At 49.7% G+C, this 19,314-nt stretch overlaps 1 protein-coding gene across 1 annotated transcript; it reads right to left on the reverse strand.

Annotated features, from left to right (window-relative positions):
• Positions 1-11,826: 11,826 nt before the first annotated feature.
• LOC123191113 (probable CCR4-associated factor 1 homolog 11) lies at positions 11,827-13,289 on the reverse strand. Its single transcript, XM_044603895.1, has one exon. It carries the CDS (start codon positions 13,016-13,018, stop codon positions 12,044-12,046), a length of 975 nt encoding a protein of 324 aa, XP_044459830.1. The 5' UTR covers positions 13,019-13,289; the 3' UTR covers positions 11,827-12,043.
• Positions 13,290-19,314: the final 6,025 nt, after the last annotated feature.

Consider the following 19,314-nt stretch of genomic DNA (forward strand, 5'->3'; position numbering starts at 1 on the left):
TATCCAGTGCAAGTATACATTAGTTAGTAACGTGAGCAAAACTCAAAGTGCATGCATGCACGTACAGCCGAATCGAGGATTGCCTATTGCGTATATGTATGTGCATGTACACCCGATCATAGATGTGTATAACTTGCACTGAAAAAGAAACTAAAATTAAACTTAGATTTTCTGAAAGCAGGAAGTGCAAAAACACGTCAAACATCGTCATGGATGATTAAGCCGCACAAAGCCTGAGGCGCAAAAAAAAATGCGCATTGACGTCAAACGGTGTCGTCAATGATGAGAACGCAGGTTTTGCCAGGATCTGAGAAAACCCATCGAGCACATATCGATTTTGCTAGGACGGTGTGGTCGTGAAAGTGTTGACACTGTAGTGGCGCTGTGTCAATACAGTCGTGCTGTCATGAATGACGTCGTCGTAGCGCGGTCATTGCCATCAACGAAGTCGCATCTTACGAAAATGACTATCAGAGGACGCTATGTGTCCAACTTGTGGACGAGGTGGCTGTGATGCGTTGACAAAGATGTTGGTAAACACCACATTGATGAAGATCTTGGCGATAAAGTGTCGACGATGGTGTTGCAGCGGCATGTCGATGATAATGCATCGCTTGAAGGCGTCCCTTATGGCGACAAAACGTCAACGCCGTGTCGTACCTGAGAAGTCAATGAAAAATTGCACATCCTTCCACACCGGCCTGGCGTGTGGTTGGTGCATGTTGTTGTCATTTCTCGTAGATGTCCTCGATGAAGATGTTTCTTTTTCTTTCTCTAGACCTGATGTACATCTTGATGTCCATACGAAAAGGGTCGGCTCGATGTAGAGGTGTCGGTGCAGATCGCTCGGTGTTGGTGTGGTCGTTTGGTCGTGTGGAGAAGCATAGGCGGCCTCCGTATCCAATGCATCCGTCTAGTGCGGTCGTTTGGTTGCGTCGTAGATGTCCGGACGTAGTTTGTCATTCAATACAGTTCTGCATGGACCCGCCAACATGTCTGAACGTCAGTTTTCCTGCAAACTAAAGACAAACAAATGGAACTTTGCGGCGGTCCGGAGATCCATCTAGCCTATGAAAAGGCACCACGTATCATTTGTACTCTGCATACGAAGGTACTCATAAGGATAAAAATAAAGATCCATAGGCATTAAGGGTGCACCACTGTGCCCTTTGCCACTAGGCTACGACCTAGTTCTCACACATAAGGATAAAATGTGTGTGCATGCGTTTGTATATATAATTGTATGTGTAAGTGTATGTGAGGACCTGTGTTTTTTTGGGAAGATCACAACTCAAGAGGGAACACAACTGTTTGGTTGGTTCACAACTTTCGTCTCTGGTTGACTTGACCGACTTGAAAACTGAAATAATGTGTCGACAAAAGAAAAAGGAGCTAGAACGGGCTCGCCTAGCTACCGAATCTTTTTCATTGGTAATGCTAATGCGACAGGACAAACTTGTTTTTGGGGTTTGAGTTTCCAAGGACGAGAAGGAGACAGTTGATAATTTTCTTTCAGATTCGCTGGAATTCGGTGACGTGCACACTAGTGGTCCGCAACGATACTTGTGCTAAATTGTATACTCGGTTTAATCATTCGATCAAATCAGAGTGTGTTTCTTCTGGTTTTGTTTAATAATAACTCGTCCTTCATTATGGGTCGTGTTCCAGAGGCCTGAAAAAAAAATACAAACATCCTTTCGAGAAGAGTACACGCACGAACCCCTGAATCTGAATGAAAGAAAAAGCCTGCGAAACCCTTTGATTCGGCAAGCTGCCTCTCCTTTTATCGATCAAACAGACGCTGGTCGACGGAACAATAATACTGCTGTACTGAAATTCTCTAATTGTGCGCAAGTACTAAATCAGTAGTTAATACTTATATTGAAAAACTTGCTGAATTCCTTCCGTCCCAATTTCATGCGAACATTTGTTGATTCTGGTTGGACTCCTCCACCCGGCCGACTGTATGTCCAGACGAACAATGTTGGTGGACATTTGTAGACGGAAATTCGGCGATCCGTTTTCAGATATGCCCTAATCAATCTGTCCGCACAAAGCGGACTAGTCAGAAAGCCTACTAGTGCTGATCTCGTCTGGCTCCCAGCTCGAAAAATAGTGTGTTGACCAAGACTTACTACATTGCGGACTCCAGTTCACACGCGCTCTGCCTGCCTGCTGCGGTTCTTCTTGGTCTTTTCTTTCCCCTTTCCCCCACGCCATCCTTCAAACCTCCCTCCCTACTCTACTCTCTAGCGTGACTTGTTCTGGCACTACCGTAGTTCATAGTGTGCCCTGCCTTGTCCACGCACTCCCCACCTCACCGGAAGCCCAGGCCCAGCTACTGCCGAGCCGACGCCCGTTTCGAATCCAACGGCCGCGATGTCTCCCTGCTCTGCTCTCTCTGTTTCCTCCTCTGCAGACTGCAGATTGCAGTTGTATTTTATTTTTATTTATTTTTTGAAAAGGAGGATCACAACGGCCTCTATATCAGACTGATGCATGCAGCCATAGATCGTGGTCGTATGGCTGACGTCGGCGACGATTCACAGGAGGTGGTGCGGGCGCGGCGAGGAGCGAAAACACCGGCACGGGGCGGCGGCGGCGAACCCTAGGGGAGGAACGACCAAGATGATACCATGTAGACAGGAAAGTTTGCAATACAATAGACGTTGTATCGATGGGGTGTTGGTGCACGTATATACTCCGGCGAGGAGTATAATTATAAGCAAAGACCTCAACCATACAAGACTAGGAGATGGGGCACAACTTCAATATACATGCAACACAAAATACAACTCAACAGTCTCTCATTTAATTAGTTAAACGATTGATCGATCTGGAAATTGAAATAATCGTGGTGAGCAAAAAAGAAAAAGATGAACTAGAGCTAACTACCGAATCTTGTGCATGGGTAGTGCTACCGCGACAGGAGAAACTTGTTTTGGGGATTGAGTTTCCGAGGAGCAGCAAGGAGACATGACAGGCGAGACAACCAGCTGCTCGCAGATTTGATAAGCAGTTTTCTTCCAGATTCCATGGAATCGGGCCGGTGACTGCACACAAGTACTACTCCAGTCTGCAACGATAGTGGTGTTAAATTGTATACTCGGTTTAATCAACGATCAAATCAGAGTGGCCGTGTTTCTTCTGGTTTTGTTTATTGACTCCTCGTGATCAATCATGCATGCATGCGTCCGTCGTGTTCCAGAATCCTGGACAAACACCAAATTTATCCATCCTGGCCTGTGGAGAAGAGAAGAGCACGCACCACCACCCCTGAATTCAGAAAGGCTGATGATGGGTGACTGAAACCCTTTGATTCGGCAAGCTGCTTTTTCTCAACCAAACAGACGCTGGCGGCATACATGTGGTCGACGGAACAATAAGGCATGTATAATGGTGGCATATGGATACATATGTCTCATGATAAAAAGTAATTTGACGCATCTATATTAACTTTTTTCTCCAATGCAAGCTATCATTAGTGGGCCTCATTAAGAAATAAAAAATAAAGACTCTAATATACATGCATCTCTACTTTTCACTCCAATCTTTTCAGCTTTTGTCACCGGGCTACACTTTTTCTCTTCAAGCACCCGCCTCATGAAGAGGATCTCGCTTCCCTATCCGAACCTATTTTACGTTATATCCGATCCTACATGACATGCGAGGCATCACCTTGAAGCTATGCATTGTACATGCCATAATATGACTACTACTCCAATGCTGCATATAATTGTGCGTAATGCTTGTTATTATACTCTAGTACTAATGAGCACTTTAGGGGGTGCTAAATTACTGACTATTATTAGTCATTGCTAATGATGAGGCGCTTTCTTGCGGTTAGCCCTGAGCCCCTGTGGCCGATTCAACTCCTAGACCAAATCCTCAAGAGGAAAAACAGCGTCGAGCAAAGACAATAGCATCGTCATCGTCTGATCTAGGAGAGTGAATATAGGGTTTTCCCCGAAGCATGTTGGGTAGGGACGGGGGATTGCAACACCAATGCCTCCAACAAAGACGGTGCCTGTAGGTCCTGCCATCGACGACACCAACCACAACTAGCGTACGACTTTCGCCGACAGCCTCACTCGCCCAACTCTATGACCCGGCCAGCCCATCCGGCCTTACCACCCCCATGACACGCCGACCACCGTGCACATCTCACCCTTGCAACACAGCATGCAACAAGGACCTCCCACCGCAGGCTGTCGTGAACCCAGATTTTTTTTTGAAACGGAGGCAAAAGATTTGCCCCATATATTAAATAAGGAGAAGATAGAGTTGTCACAAGAGCCGAACGCACGACATGACAATTATTCTCGCAATATAATGTCCCCTAGCTTTCTAGCACCCGCAGTGATCCATAGCTTTGCCTCGTCGAGGACCATTTGAAGAAGGATGGTCCGTGGAGCACTCTTGTGGCGGAAGACTCTGGCATTCCTCTCGTTCCAAACGGACCAAGAGACGAGCATAGTGAGAGAGGCCATTGCTCGTCTATTGGGATTCTGCAAGTCAGTTCGCTTCTCCCACCATTCCTTCACCGAGCCAGCAAGATGCCAAGTGGTGGTGTCCATGTGCACAAGTCCCAACTTGTCAATGAGCATCCTCCAAAGCCTAAGAGTGTAGCGGCACTTGAAGAAAAGGTGGACGCCAGACTCTTGCTCCCTTTTGCAAAGTTGACAAAGGCCGTAGTTGGGCCAGCTGCGCCTGGCCAACCTGTCTGTAGTCCAAATCCGGTCATGTAGAGCCAGTCACGAGAAGAATTTAACTTTGGGTGGAGCCCAAGCTTTCCACACCATGAAATCCATAGGGGAGAGAATCAACCCAAGGAATTGATCCTTGTAGGCAGAGGATGCCGAGTAAATCCCGACGCTGGAATGCTTCCAGGTGATATCATCCTCGGCATGCTCGTCAAGGTGGACCTCATTCACGAGCATCCAAAGAGAGAAGAACTCGTGAACGATGGCAGCGGTGACGGGCGTGTCAATCTTGACCTTTAGTATCCATGCATTCCCTTTAAGGGCCTCACGCACCTTCCAATTCTTTCTCCTGGAGGCACCGAAGATTAGCGGGGCAATGTCCTTGGGTTTGCGCCCAAGCAGCCAAGGAGAGTCCCAAAAAGGCGTTTTGGCACCATTTCCAGCAGTAATCGTGGTTGAGGCATAGAAAAAATTCAGGTCCTCCTCTGAGCATGGGTTACCAAGCCCCACCCAAAGCTTGCTGGGCTCCTTCCTTTCAAACCATGGCCATCTTAGTCTCAAGGCACGGGCGAACTTGCCAGTGTTTAGTACCCCAAGGCCACCATACTCGCGAGGACGACACACCACCCCCAGTTGACCTTGCATTTGGCACCCGTCGTCTTATCCGAGCCAGACCACAGAAACACTCGCTCAATCTTGTTGAGGTTTCGTAAAGTGCTCGGCGGCACAACGAGAGGCGTGATGGTGTACACCGCCTGGGAGGAGACAACCGACTTGACCAGAGTCGTACAGCCGATGGTGGTAATATTTTGGCCCTCCCAAGTGACCAACTTTCCAGCCGCTTTGTCTTCAAGATATTGGAAATCCACTTTCCTAAGCTACCAGACCGAGAGTGGGAGTCCCAAATATTTCATAGGGAAAGAAGCTCTTGCAGCCGGCATTGCCATGAAGGATATGGTCCAAGTCAAGGTGGTTGCAGCGAATGGGCACAACAGAACTTTTGTGGAAGTTGGTGTGGAGGCCCGTGACCTCGCCAAAACTCCTTAAGATAGCAGAGAAGTTCTCGATGTCCCTCTTGATCGGAGCCAGGAAAACAGCTGCATCATCCGCATACAAAGAAGTTCGCACCATGGCACCACGACCACGAAGCTTGCGGAGAAGGCCTCGGTGTGTTGCAAGATCAAGGATTCGACGAAGCGGGTCAATCGTGAGGACAAATAGGAGCGGCGAGATTGGGTCCCCTTGCTGAAGCCCTTGGCCATGCCTGATGGGAGGGCCTGGAATCCCGTTGAGAAGGATGCGCGAGGAAGCCGAGGAGAGCAACACGGCAATCCAGGCCCTGAATTTGCTTGGGAAGCCCAAGCGCTGCAAGAGGTCCATAATGTATTCCCATTTGACGGAATCAAAAGCCTTTCTAATGTCAAGCTTGAAGAGGAGGGCAGGGGTCTTGCACTTGTGGAGCCGATGAGCCATGTTCCGCACGTACATAAAGTTGTCATGGATACTCCTCTTTTTGATGAAGGCACTCTGAGCATTGGAGACGAGGCCATCCATGCGAGGAGCAAGCCGCAAGGAGAGGACCTTGGCGATGATTTTGGCGATAGCATGGATGAGACTAATAGGCCTGTAGTCAGCTATCTCCTCTGCACCATCCTTCTTTAGCAAAAGCACAACATTGGCAGAGTTCACCCACTGTAGGTTGGCAGTGTGAAGAGAGTCGAAGTTTTGGATGACCCTCATGATGTCAGGTTTAATGAACCCCCAACATTTCTTGAAGAATAATCCGGTGAAGCCGTCTGGCCCAGGAGATTTATCAGCCGGCATCTCCTTGATGGCCGCCCACACCTCCTCATCGGTGATGGGAGCATCAAGGTCCTGCAAGTCATGCTGCTCGAGGTGAAGGTCATCCCAGCAGAAATCCTTGCTGCTCAAACCCCCCCCTTCTCATGACAGCGGAGAAGTCGTCATGGACGATTTTTTTCCTTTGCCACATGCTCAGTTACCCATCCGAGGTCATGCTTGATCCGGCAGATATGGTTCTTTCTTCTTCTAGCATTGATGCGGCGGTGGAAGAATTTTGTGTTAGCGTCACCATCCTTGAGGTTTGCAATTCTAGCGCATTAGCTCTTTCGAGCCCTCTCGAGGACCGCCAAGGAGATTACCCTCCTCTTCAGCCGCGAACGCAAATCAAGCTCCTCATTAGACAGGGGCCTCTCCTCCTGGGCAATGTCAAGACGAAGGATGATGAGCAAGGCCGCATGAAGCTGGATTTTGGCCTTGGAGAACAGCTTGCTCCATTCGATGAGACGAAATGCGGTTTTCTTGAGCTTGTGATGCAGGACCAGAAAAGGCTCAGAGTGGGCCACATGCTCGTCCCACGCCTTGCGCGTGATCTCAGCAAAAACCGGTAGGGAAACCCAGAAGTTCTCAAATCTGAAAGTCCGCGGTCTCTTGGGACCCTTGTCATCGGCGAGAAGGAGAGGACAGTGGTCCGAAAGGGACGAACACAAGGCATGAAGCACATGGGAATTAAAGGTTGTGACCCAATCAGCATTGCAGAAAAAGGAATCAAGCTTGCACAAAGTTGGGTTGGCCCTCTCGTTGCTCCAAGTGAAACGACAGTTTTGAAGGTGGATCATCTTAAGCTCGCAGGATTGCAGAGCGGCACGGAAGCGGGTAATTCTACTTCGGTTGATGTTTCTTTTGTTTTTATCCCTGGCTCGGTAGATTTGGTTGAAATCACCCAATGCAAGCCAGGCCATTCCTGACAAAGGCTTGTGACTGATCAACTCGGTGAAGAATGCCTCTTTCAAGATGAGTTGGTAGGTCCATAGACCAAACTCGCCTTGAAGCACACGTCAGACGCACGGATACGCACCATCGCTGAAAGGCCGTAGGTCGAAGAAACTACGTTGGTCACGCCAAGGAGGTTTTCATCCCACAGCATGAGGATGCCTCCTCTGGTGCCGATAGCCGGCCGCTGTGCGCAGCCAGAGAGGCGGGTACCACCGAGGGAGGCAGCAATGAACTGATCAACCGAAGCAAGCTTCGTCTCCTGGAGGCAAACTAGGTGGCAAGAGGTGTTGTCAAGAGATGCCTTGACCGTGGCCCGCCGGTCCGGACAATTTACTCCGCGGACGTTCCAGCTCAAAGTGTTGATGGGTTGCATTATCATGGGAACACAAAGTCGACCCTCGCATTTGACCAAAGCCATCCACGGCACAAACATAATTTTTCCAGACCTGAAGTCTGATGCTTTTACCCCTGATGCAAGGCCCATGGCCAACATTAGTACCAGCACACACCCGAATACAAGCTGGGGCATACCCCAGGTCAACAGCTGCAAATAGCACTAACATGGAACTAACTAGCCCTACAGCAACACACACAGGAACAACTCAAACGATAGCCAGCTACGACCCCGCTTCATCCTGGTCCACTCCCAGGTCCATAGCGCCAACACCCCCATGGGCAAGCAGGGCATCTTCCGCCTCCTTAGTAGCACTGTCATCAAGCTTGAAGAAATCTCTCATTGCTGTTATAATTTCTGAGGGCAGTTGCTCCTTGAACTTCTCCATGAATTGAGCCAGAGTGGCCTCAGTAACATCAGCTCCATCCTTGGTGATGCCAAAGTTGCGACAAACTAGGCGCTCAGCCACCTTAGCCGCAGGAGCAGCCAAAACAGCTCCAGAAGAAGGCCTAGTCCTTTGCAGCGACAGACCACCCTTAGTGGAGATTCTGACCCCTGCCAGCGTCTTTCGTCTGGCCGCAGGCGGCATGGGTGGGGGGAGGCCGGCTGCCTGGGTGAGGCAGACAGCGGCGAGGGCAACAGAGCAGGCTGACGCGCAGGAAAGAGCAGCTCCAGAGGCTCGGCAACATTGCCAGGCACCACCAGTCCCTCCAAATAGGCCGGCAGTCCATCATCTAGCAGCCGGGCAGGAGAGGGCGTGCGCTGCAGCTCACCAGCACAAACCAAGGGTGGCATGGGGGAGGCATCAAACCAGACGGACGTCGTGGTGAGGCCGACAACAAAGGGTGCTACAGGATCATCGGTGAGCATAAGTCGATGAGCGCCGGGCTTAACTCATGGAAGCTCTGCAGCACAGCCCGGGACTCATCGCGCTTGGAGGGTGGGGGCGTCCGCAAAACCGACGTAGGCGACAAGGTGGGCAAAGACGGCGGCATGAGAGCATCCCTGGACCGCAACCTGGCAGTAGCGAGGGAGGGCAGCCTTGCCAGGCTTCGCCCACGCACAGCAGCATCCACCAGAGGTACCATAGGCACATGCTCGACGGCCAGAGCAGCAACATCACATGAGGAGCCAGAGCCCACCAGAGGGATGGCAGCAGGGTCACCCGTGGTGTGGCGACGCCCATCACGGCCTCCCTGCCGCCCGTCGCGGTCGCCGTCGCAGCCACCCCAGGTACTCTCGCGGTGGTCGTCACGTGGGGCACGGGAGAGGCTCCTGCGAATACGGTCGCCCCACCCATGACGGCTCCTGGACTGGTTCCGCCCAGATTGGGTTCTGCTACCTATGGATCTTCGTCTGATCGCGCTCTCCGGCGCTAGCACACCACCCACATGCACCGAACGCCACTACCTTCCGACAGCCGCCATTGTAAGGGCAAGTCCTCTGTCAAATCTGCATCTCGCAGGGCTAAAAACAACCCAGAACAGGCACATCCGCGACCGTCCTTGTACTACCGCAACCATCCCGCGTCGGCCACCATGTGCACTCCACTGTTTCCTCCAGGCCCACCACTCCGTGCGGATATACGCTGAACTCGCCGCGGGAATGACGACATCCGGTCACTAGCCCGCAATGCACTGGACATGTTTGGCCATAGCTCCCCCCCGACACCCATGGCCATGCACCAACGACGAGCGTGCACACCACCGTGCCATCTAGTTGCGCTGACCAGCACCGACTCGACGCCGCATCGCCTCGCCCACCGGTGTGCAAAGATGCCCCACGCAACCTGCCTCACGAGTGGGAAGGGAAGGCCCCCCTCCACCATCTCCGTCGGACAAAGCCCACATGGTAACAAAGGGGAAGGGATTCATGCGGGTTGACTTTCCGACGACTAGGGTTCTCACCCAAAGTTATAGACGAAGAGTGACGCGGGGCGTTTTCCTGAGTGGGTCAGCTCTGTTGCTACTCCAGATGACCGCTAGTGGTACTCCCTTTGTTTCTTTTTACTCTCCGTATTAGGTTGTTTGAAGTGAAACTTGCTAAAGTTTGACCAAATTTATATAAAAAATGTCAACATGTACAGTGTCAAATAAATATAATATAAAAATATATTTCACAATGGATATATTGATTTTGTATTGTGCATGTTAATAATTTTATGTACAAACTTGGTCAAACAAGCGTAAGTAAAAAAGAAAACGAAGAGATTAGAGCATCTATAGGGAACCTCCTCAAATGTCCGTGGACGTGTCAGGTCGGTGACCAGACTAAATGAAGGCGCGTGGACGCGCCCGGTCAGTCCACCTTGTAGGACGCGGCTCATCCGAAACCACCATTTCTCCTTTTCCCTCTTCATCTCTACCAATCACATGCAAGTGATTGGACATACGAGAAGAAAAATGAGGACTATGAATGCATGAACGAACAAATAAGGCCTCAAAACAGACACGCTCAAACACTAATCGGGAGCGTTTGCGGACGTTTGGGTGGGCGAATTTGCTAGGTACGATAGTAGATGCTCTTTTTTAGAGCGAAGACGCTTGCCCGACCTTAGGATTAGGTTGTAGATGCTCTCACCCATAGATAATGTAGATGCAAAAATAACTAACCTTTTCATTTTTCCAGGCTCAAAAACCCATCCCAACAGATGATGTAGATGTAAAAAAATTACATCTCCACCTCCAAGAGATGTAAAACAGCCGGTCGTGTGCCAACCGCCTTCATCTTCATTCCCCTGTTTGACCGACGCCCGTCCGCCTCCGTCGCCGACAATTCTGGCCGGAATTGTTACCGCCGTCGCCCGTTCGTCCATCCCCGCCGCCCGCCAAGGACCGCCGATTTGAGTGTGTCCTGCCGCCACGCCGCTCACTCACTGCACCACGCTGCCGCCTGATCCGGCCGTCAACCACCCCTGCCACCCCTCCGCTGCTCCTTGCCTCGTATCGCCGCCCCGATTCGCCATCCCCGCCGCCTCGTTGGTCCTCGGCCGTCGCCCCCAAGCAAAGCCGCCGTCCACCCTGAAGCTCCCTCGACGCCGCCGCCCCGGTTCACCATCTTAGCCGCTCCAACGCTCCTTGATCGCCGCACACACGCACAACCCCCGCCGCCTCGTTGGTCCTCGACCGTCGCCCCCAAGCAAAGCCGCCGTCCACCCTGAAGCTTCCTCGACGCCGCCGCCCCGGTTCACCATCTTAGCCGCTCCAACGCTCCTTGATCGCCGCGCACACGCACAGCCCCCGCCGCCGCCGCCCAGCCGCCACCCCGTTTCTATTTTTACATCTCCAATTTGTATCATACTATATTGGAGTTGCACTTTTATATCATCGATGTACATTATCCGTTAGAGTTACCTCTTTTTTTAAGATAGAAGATGTAGAATGCACCTTTTGATGATGTAAATTCTACATCTCCTAGTTTTATAAATTTGCTGGGAGATGCTCTTACTAGGCTATGAGCTGGAAATGCAGTGTGTTGACCAAGGAAGAAACCACCGTGGAGTCGTCGGCCTGCAATGCAACTTTGTGTGTCCAGTTCAGACGCGCTTGTCGTCGTAGTGGAATTCTGCCTGCTGCTGCGATTCTTCTCCCCCCTGCTGTTGCTGTTGGCTTCTTTCCTTTCCCCCCACGCGTTCAAACCCAACCACCCTCGCGACTTCTTCTTCTTCTTCCATTGCTACTGTACTAGCTAGTGTGTGCCGGTCAAACGCCAGGTCCACGCACGCGGCCGGCTGCTCCACCACAGTGGAGGTGGAGGTCCCAACTCTCAAGTGTGGGTGCCGATCCGACGCCCATTTCGAATCCAACGCCGGCGATGCGAACCAGAGTAACCTGCTCTGTTTTCTCCTCTGCTCCTCTGCGGCTGAGGAATTCCATCGCCATTCCCCAATTCTCCAAACCAAATGTCCGACGATTATGAATGCAACACACGGAATTGTTAATAAACCAACGAACGAAGACATGTTATTATTGCCCATCAGACCATCACGGATTAAACCGCTAGCTGTATGTATGTACAGAGAGAAAGAACACGCAGAAAAGGAACGAGCTAAGCTATCGGATCGGATCGGCTCGGAAGATCATAAGCAATTAACGCAAGGTTAACCGCTCCACAACTAATCATCGGTCGGGTCGGGTCGGGTCGGGTCGGTTCATCTCAGCGCCGCCACGGCCCGCCTGTTGTTGCCTCGCCCGCCGGCGCCGTTGCCGTTGCCGCACTTGTTCTTATTGTTCCTGTTGACGTTGTCGGCGGCGGGTGCCGGGGCGAGGGGCGTGGCGAGGTGGAGCTCCAGCTCCAGCCCGTAGAGCACGCCGGCGAAGCTGCCGACGCCCTGGCCCTGCCTCCTGCTGCCGCCGGCGAAGTAGACCTCCCGGATGCGGCGGAAGACGTCCCAGGTGAGCGCGGCGTCCGACCCCGCCTGGTGGGACATCCCCGCGGCGCGCTGCACGCCCAGCTGCGCCGCCAGGGCGTCCAGCCCGCCGTAGAGCCCGGCGCAGCTGTCCATGACGTGCCGCGCGTCGTACACCTGGTCGCCGAAGAAGACGCGCACCAGGCCCAGGAACTCGGGCAGCGTGCGCGGCAGCTTGCGCCCCATGAGCAGCTTCACCAGGTACCCGAAGTCGTAGGCCGAGTGGAACGTCACCCACGTCGGCGCGCTGGCCCCGGAGCACACCAGCCCCGACGACATGAGCAGCGCCGCCAACACGCGCGCGTCCACGCCCTGCCTCCGCTGCTTCGCGAAGTCCAGCCCGTGGCCCGCCAGCAAGGCCACCGAGCTGGGGTTGTGGCGGTGCACGCGCGGGTCGAACTCGCGCAGGTTGATCTCGAACGCCACCGCCGGCGCCGCGTCGGGGGACGCCGCGAACGCCAGGCCCACCTGGATGAGGTGGAGCGCGTCCACGTTCGCCTTGAGCGCCGCGTACCGCTCCGACGGGGTCAGCGTCGCGTGGTGCTTGCTGGGGCAGTGGATCACGCCCGGGAACTCCGTGTCCATGGACACGTACGGGAACCGCTCCGCCACCTGCCGGATCGCCTGGAACTCCGACTCCACGTTGTTCGCCCACACCTGCCGGATCATCAGCCTCCCCTCCCCCCCGGCGGCGGCGGCCTCCGTCTGCAACTTCATCGCGGCGGCGGCGGCGGTTTAATCTTTCTTCGCTGTATGTGATCGGATCGAGTGGCGGTGCGCCGGGCTCCAAGATCGATCGATCGATGGATCTTCTTTGCTGTAGTCGGAGTTGGATTTGGGGGATTGGGGCGACGACGGCGAGGGTTTTATAGGGTGGGATTCGGGGAGGGGGATTCCAGCCGGGCGCTGCGAAAGGAAGGAGAAGGCGGCGGGTGCGCGCCGAGATTCGTGCACGGTGGAACGGACGGCGGATGCGCGGGGTGACAGCGCGTTTATGGCGTGCGCGATTTGCCAATCATTGTTGCTCCAAGCGTGTCAAGTCTGACCAGACGAGGAAGGTATTATATTTCCCTTCTTTTTCTGGTAGTCTGGCTATGTATCTATGTATGTATCTGGATGGGATTCAAGAGAGGTGGACTCCGTCTGCACTAAACTATGGCACTAGGTTTTGTATTTTAACACGTGATGTTATGTAATGCCGCCTTCCGGAATTACGCAGGGTTTTACTCGCAACGCTCTCGCTTTTAATGGGAGAAGATTGTTGGGCTTTCACGCAAACACTTATCTGCTTTGGTCGGTACTCGGTGGTGTCATTCTTCATGAAGGGATATATGTAATTGTCCACGTAGAGTACACATTGGGACACTTGCCACACGAAAATATAGTGCTCGGTTTTCTATTCTGACACGTAAAGCGGTTTTCTGAAATTACGCAGTATTTTACTCGTAACGCCCTTGCATTACTGGGAAAAGATTGGAGAGAATTAACGCCATGTCGCCGACCATTATCTAGTTTGGTCGGTGGTGTCTATCTTCGTAAAGGGATAGATGGGCATGTCCATGTGGAGTATGCAAGGACACTTGTCGCACAAAAATATGACGCTTGTCACATAAAGCGGTTTTAAAAAACAAAGCAATGTTTTACTCGAAACGATGTCACATTAATGGGAAAGATTGTTGAAATTTAACGCTAGCCCTTATCTAGTTTGGTCGGTGTTGGAATTTAACGCTTGTATTTCTCTTCTTTTTCTTGGTCGTCTCGCTATGTATCTATGTATTCGGATGGAATTCAATCGAGGTGGACTCGGTCTACACTAAAATATGGCACTAGGTTTTGTATTTTAACATGTAAGGTAATGCCACCTTCCGGAATTTCGCACGGTTTTACTCGCAACGCTCTCGTTTTCAATGGGAAAAGATTGTTGGACTTTAACGCAAACACTTATCTGGTTTAGTCGATGTACTCCGTGTTGTCGTTCTACGTGAAGGGATACATGTACTTGTCCACGTGAAGTACAATTGGGACACTTGCCGTACGAAAATATGGCGCTCGGTTTTTTATTCTGACACGTAAAGGGGGTTTCTGAAATTACACGGTGTTGTACTTGTAATGCCCTTGCATTAATAGGGAAAGATTGTTCAGATTTAACGCCAGACCTTATCTAGTTTGGTCGATGGTGTCTTTCTTCGTGAAGGGATATATGTACGTGTCCACGTGGAGTACGCAGTGACACTTGTCGCATGAAAATATGACACTCGATGCTCTATTTTGACACGTAAAGCGGTCTTCTAAAATTCCGCAGTGTTTTACTCATAACGCTCCTACATTAATAGGGAAGGATTGTTGAAGTTTAACGCTAGCCCTTATCTTGTTTAGTCGGTGGTGTCTATCTTTGTGAAGGGATATATGCGCTTTTCCACGTGGAGTACGCAGGGACACTTGTTAAACGCAAATATGACGTTTGGTTTTCTATTTTGACACGTAAAGCGTTTTCTGAAATTATGCGGTGTTTTACTCATAACACCCTCGCATTATTGAGAATATATTATTGGAATTTAACGCTAGCCCTTATCTAGTTTGGTCGGTAGTGTCTATCTTTGTAAAGGGATACATGTGCTTGTCCACGTGGTGTACGCAGCGACATTTGTCGCACAAAAATATGACACTCGGTGCTTTATTTTGACACGTAAAGCGGTCTTCTGAAATTCTGCAGTGTTTTACTTAGAACGCTCCTGCATCAATAGGAAAGGATTGTTGAAGTTTAACGCTAGCTGATGACCCACAACTATATAGGGGATCTATCGTAGTCCTTTCGATAAGCAAGAGTGTCGAACCCAACGAGGAGCAGAAGGAAATGACAAGCGGTTTTCAGTAAGGTATTCTCTGCAAGAACTGAAATTATCAGTAACATATAGTTTTGTGATAAGGTAATTTGGAATGGGCAACAAGTAATAAAAGTAAATAAGGTGTAGCAAGATGGCCCAATCCTTTTTGTAGCAAAGGACAAGCCCGGACAAACTCTTATATAAAGGAAACCGCTCCTGAGGACACACGAGAATTATCGTCAAGCTAGTTTACATCACGTTCATATGATTCGCGTTCGGTACTTGGGTGTTGTCCTTCCTTGGACAAGTATTCCATTTATGATTAACCCCTATTGCAAGCATCCGCAACTAGAAAAGAAGTATTTAGGTAAACCTAACCATAGCATGAAACATATGGATCCAAATCAGCCCCTTACGAAGCAACTCATAAACTAGGGTTTAAACTTCTGTCACTCTAGCAACCCATCATCTACTTATTACTCCCTAATGCCTTCCTCTAGGCCCATACAATGGCGAAGTGTCATGTAGTCGACGTTCACATGACACCACTAAAGGAGAAACAACATACATCTCATCAAAATATCGAACGAATACCAAATTCACATGACTACTTATAGCAAGACTTCTCCCATGTCCTCAGGAACAAACGTAACTACTCACAAATCTGAAGGAAATATGCCCTAAAGGCAATAATAAAGTTATTATTTATTTTGTTATATCATGATAAATGTTTATTATTAATGCTAGAATTGTATTAACCGGAAATATAATACATGTGTGAATACATAGACAAACATAGTGTCACTAGTATGCCTCTACTTGACTAGCTCGTTGATCAAAGATGGTTGAGTTTCCTAGCCATGGACATGAGTTGTCATTTGATTGACGGGATCACATCATTAGGAGAATGATGTGATTGACTTGACCCATTCTGCTAGCTTAGCAGTAGATCATTTAGTATGTTGCTATTGCTTTCTTCATGACTTATACATGTTCCTATGACTATGGGATTATGCAACTCCCGTTTATCGGATGAACACTTTGTGTGCTACCAAACGTCACAACGTAACTGAGTGATTATAAAGGTGCTCTACAGGTGTCTCCGAAGGTACTTGTTGGGTTGGCATATTTCGAGATGAAGATTTGTCACTCCGATTGTCGGAGAGGTATCTCTGGGCCCTCTCGGTAATGCACATCACTATAAGCCTTGCAAGCATTGTGAATAATGAGTTGGTTGCGAGATGATGTATTATGGAACGAGTAAAGAGACTTGCCAGTAACGATATTGAACTAGATATTGAGATACCGACGATCGAATCTCGGGCAAGTAACATACCGATGACAAAGGGAACAACGTATGTTGTTGTGCGGTTTGACCGATAAAGATCTTCTTAGAATATGTGAGAGCCAATATGAGCATCCAGGTTTCTCTATTGGTTATTGGCCGGAGACGTGTCTCGGTCATGTCTACATAGTTCTCGAACCCGTAGGGTCCGCACGCTTAAAGTTTCAGTGACGATTGTATTATGAGTTTATGTGATTTGATGTACCAAAGGTAGTTCAGAGTCCCGGATGAGATCGGGGACATGACGAGGAGTCTCGAAATGGTCGAGATGTAAATATCGATATATTGGACGACTATATTCGGACATCGGAAAGGTGCCGAGTGATTCAGGTATTTTCGGAGTATCGGGGAGTTACGGGAATTCACCGGGAGAAGTATTGGGCCTTATTGGGCCATACGGGAATAGAGGAGAGAGGCTAAAAGGAAGAAGGTGAGCCCCCCCCTCTGGTCCAAATTGGACAAGGGGTGCAGCCCTCTTTTCCTTCTCCCTCTCCCCCACTTTCCTTCTCTCCTACTCCAGAAAGGAAAGGGGAATCCTACTAGGACTTGGGAGTCCTAGCAGGACTCCCCACACTTGGCGCGCCCCCTCTAGGGCCGGCCTCTCCCTCCCTCCTTTATATACGGGGGCATGGGGCACCTCTAGACACAACAATTGATCTCTTGATCTCTTAGCCGTGTGCGGTGGCCCCCTCCACCTTATTCCACCTCGATCATATCGTAGCGGTGCTTAGGCGAAGCCTTGCATCGGTAGCATCATCATCACCGTCACCACACCGTCTTGCTGACAGAACTCTCTCGTGAAGCTCTGCTGGATCGGAGTTCGCGGGACGTCATCGAGCTGAACGTGTGCTGAACTCGGAGGTGTCGTACGTTCGGTGCTTGGATCGGTCGGATCGTGAAGATGTACGATTACATCAACCGCGTTGTGCTAAACGCTTCCGCTTTCGGTCTACGAGGGTACGTGGACACACTCTCCCCTCTCGTTGCTATGCATCACCATGATCTTGCGTGTGCGTAGGAAATTTTTGAAATTACTACGTTCCCCAACAGTGGTGTCAGAGCCTGGTTTTATGCGTAGATGTTATATGCACGAGTAGAACACAAGTGAGTTGTGGACGATATAAGTCATACTGCTTACCAGCATGTCATACTTTGGTTCGACGGTATTGTTGGATGAAGCGGCCTGGACCGACATTACGCGTACGCTTACGCGAGACTGGTTCTACCGATGTGCTTTGCACATAGGTGGCTGACGGGTGTCAGTTTCTCCAACTTTAGTTGAACCAAGTGTGGCTACGCCCGGTCCTTGAGAAGGTTAAAACAACATTAACTTGATGAACTATTGTTGTGGTTTTGATGCGTAGGTCAGCACGGTTCTTGCTCAGTCCGTAGCAGCCACATAAAACTTGCAACAACAAAGTAGAGGGCGTCTAACTTGTTTTTGCAGGGCATGTTGTGATGTGATATGGTCAAGGCATGATGCTATATTTTATTGTATGAGATGATAATGTTTTGTAACCGAGTTATCGGCAACTGGTAGGGGCCATATGGTTGTCGCTTTATTGTATGCAATGCAATCGCCCTGTAATGCTTTACTTTATCACTAAGCGGTAGTGATAGTCGTAGAAGGATAAGTTGGCCAGACGACAATGATGCTACGATGGAGATCAAAGTGTTGCGCCGGTGAAAATGGTGATCACGACGGTGCTTCGGAGATGAAGATCACAAGCACAAGATGATAATGGCCATATCATATCACTTATATTGATTGCATGTGATGTTTATCTTTTATGCATCTTATCTTGCTTTGATTGACGATAGCGTTATAAGATGATCTCTCACTAAATTATCAAGGTATAAGTGTTCTCCCTGAGTATGCACCGTTGTGAAAGTTCTTCGTGCTAAGACATCACGTGATGATCGGGTGTGATAGGCTCTACGTTCAAATACAACGGGTGCAAAATAGTTGCACACGCGAAATACTCAGGTTAAACTTGACGAGCCTAGCATATGCAGATATGGCCTCGGAACACTGAGACCGAAAGGTCGAGCGTGGATCATATAGTATATATGCTCAACATAGTGATGTTCACCATTGAACTACTCCATCTCACGTAATGATCGGACATGGTTTAGTTGATTTGGATCACGTGATCACTTAGAGGATTAGAGGGATGTCTATCTAAGTGGGAGTTCTTAAGTAATATGATTAATTGAACTTTAATTTATCATGAACATAGTCCTGGTAGTATTAGCATATCTATGTTGTAGATCAATAGCTCGCGTTTAGCTCCCTATTTTTTGATATGTTCCTAGAGAAAAACTAAGTTGAAAGATGTTAGTAGCAATGATGCGGATTGGATCCGTGATCTGAGGATTATCCTCATTGCTGCACAGAAGAATTATGTCCTTGATGCACTGCTAGGTGACAGACCTATTGCAGGAGCATATGCAGACGTTATGAACGTCTGGCAAAGCTCGGTATGATGACTACTTGATAGTTAAGTGCACCATGCTTTACGGCTTAGAATCGGGGCTTCAAAGACGTTTTTTGAAACGCCACGGAACATATAAGATGTTCCAAGAGTTGAAATTAGTATTTCAGACTCGTGCCCATGTCGAAAGGTATGATACCTTTGACAAGTACTTTGCCTACAAGATGGAGGAGAATAGCTCAACCAATAAGCATGTGCTCAGATTGTCTGAGTACTACAATCACTTGAATCAAGTGGGAGTTAATCTTCCAGATAAGATAGTGATTGACAGAGTTCTCTAGTCACTATCACCAAGTTGCTAGAACTTCGTGATGAACTTCTAGTGCAAAGGGACTGGTCACTAGAAGC

Source organism: Triticum aestivum, chromosome 2A (genome assembly GCF_018294505.1).
Source record: "Triticum aestivum cultivar Chinese Spring chromosome 2A, IWGSC CS RefSeq v2.1, whole genome shotgun sequence".
Taxonomy (NCBI): Eukaryota; Viridiplantae; Streptophyta; class Magnoliopsida; order Poales; family Poaceae; genus Triticum; species Triticum aestivum.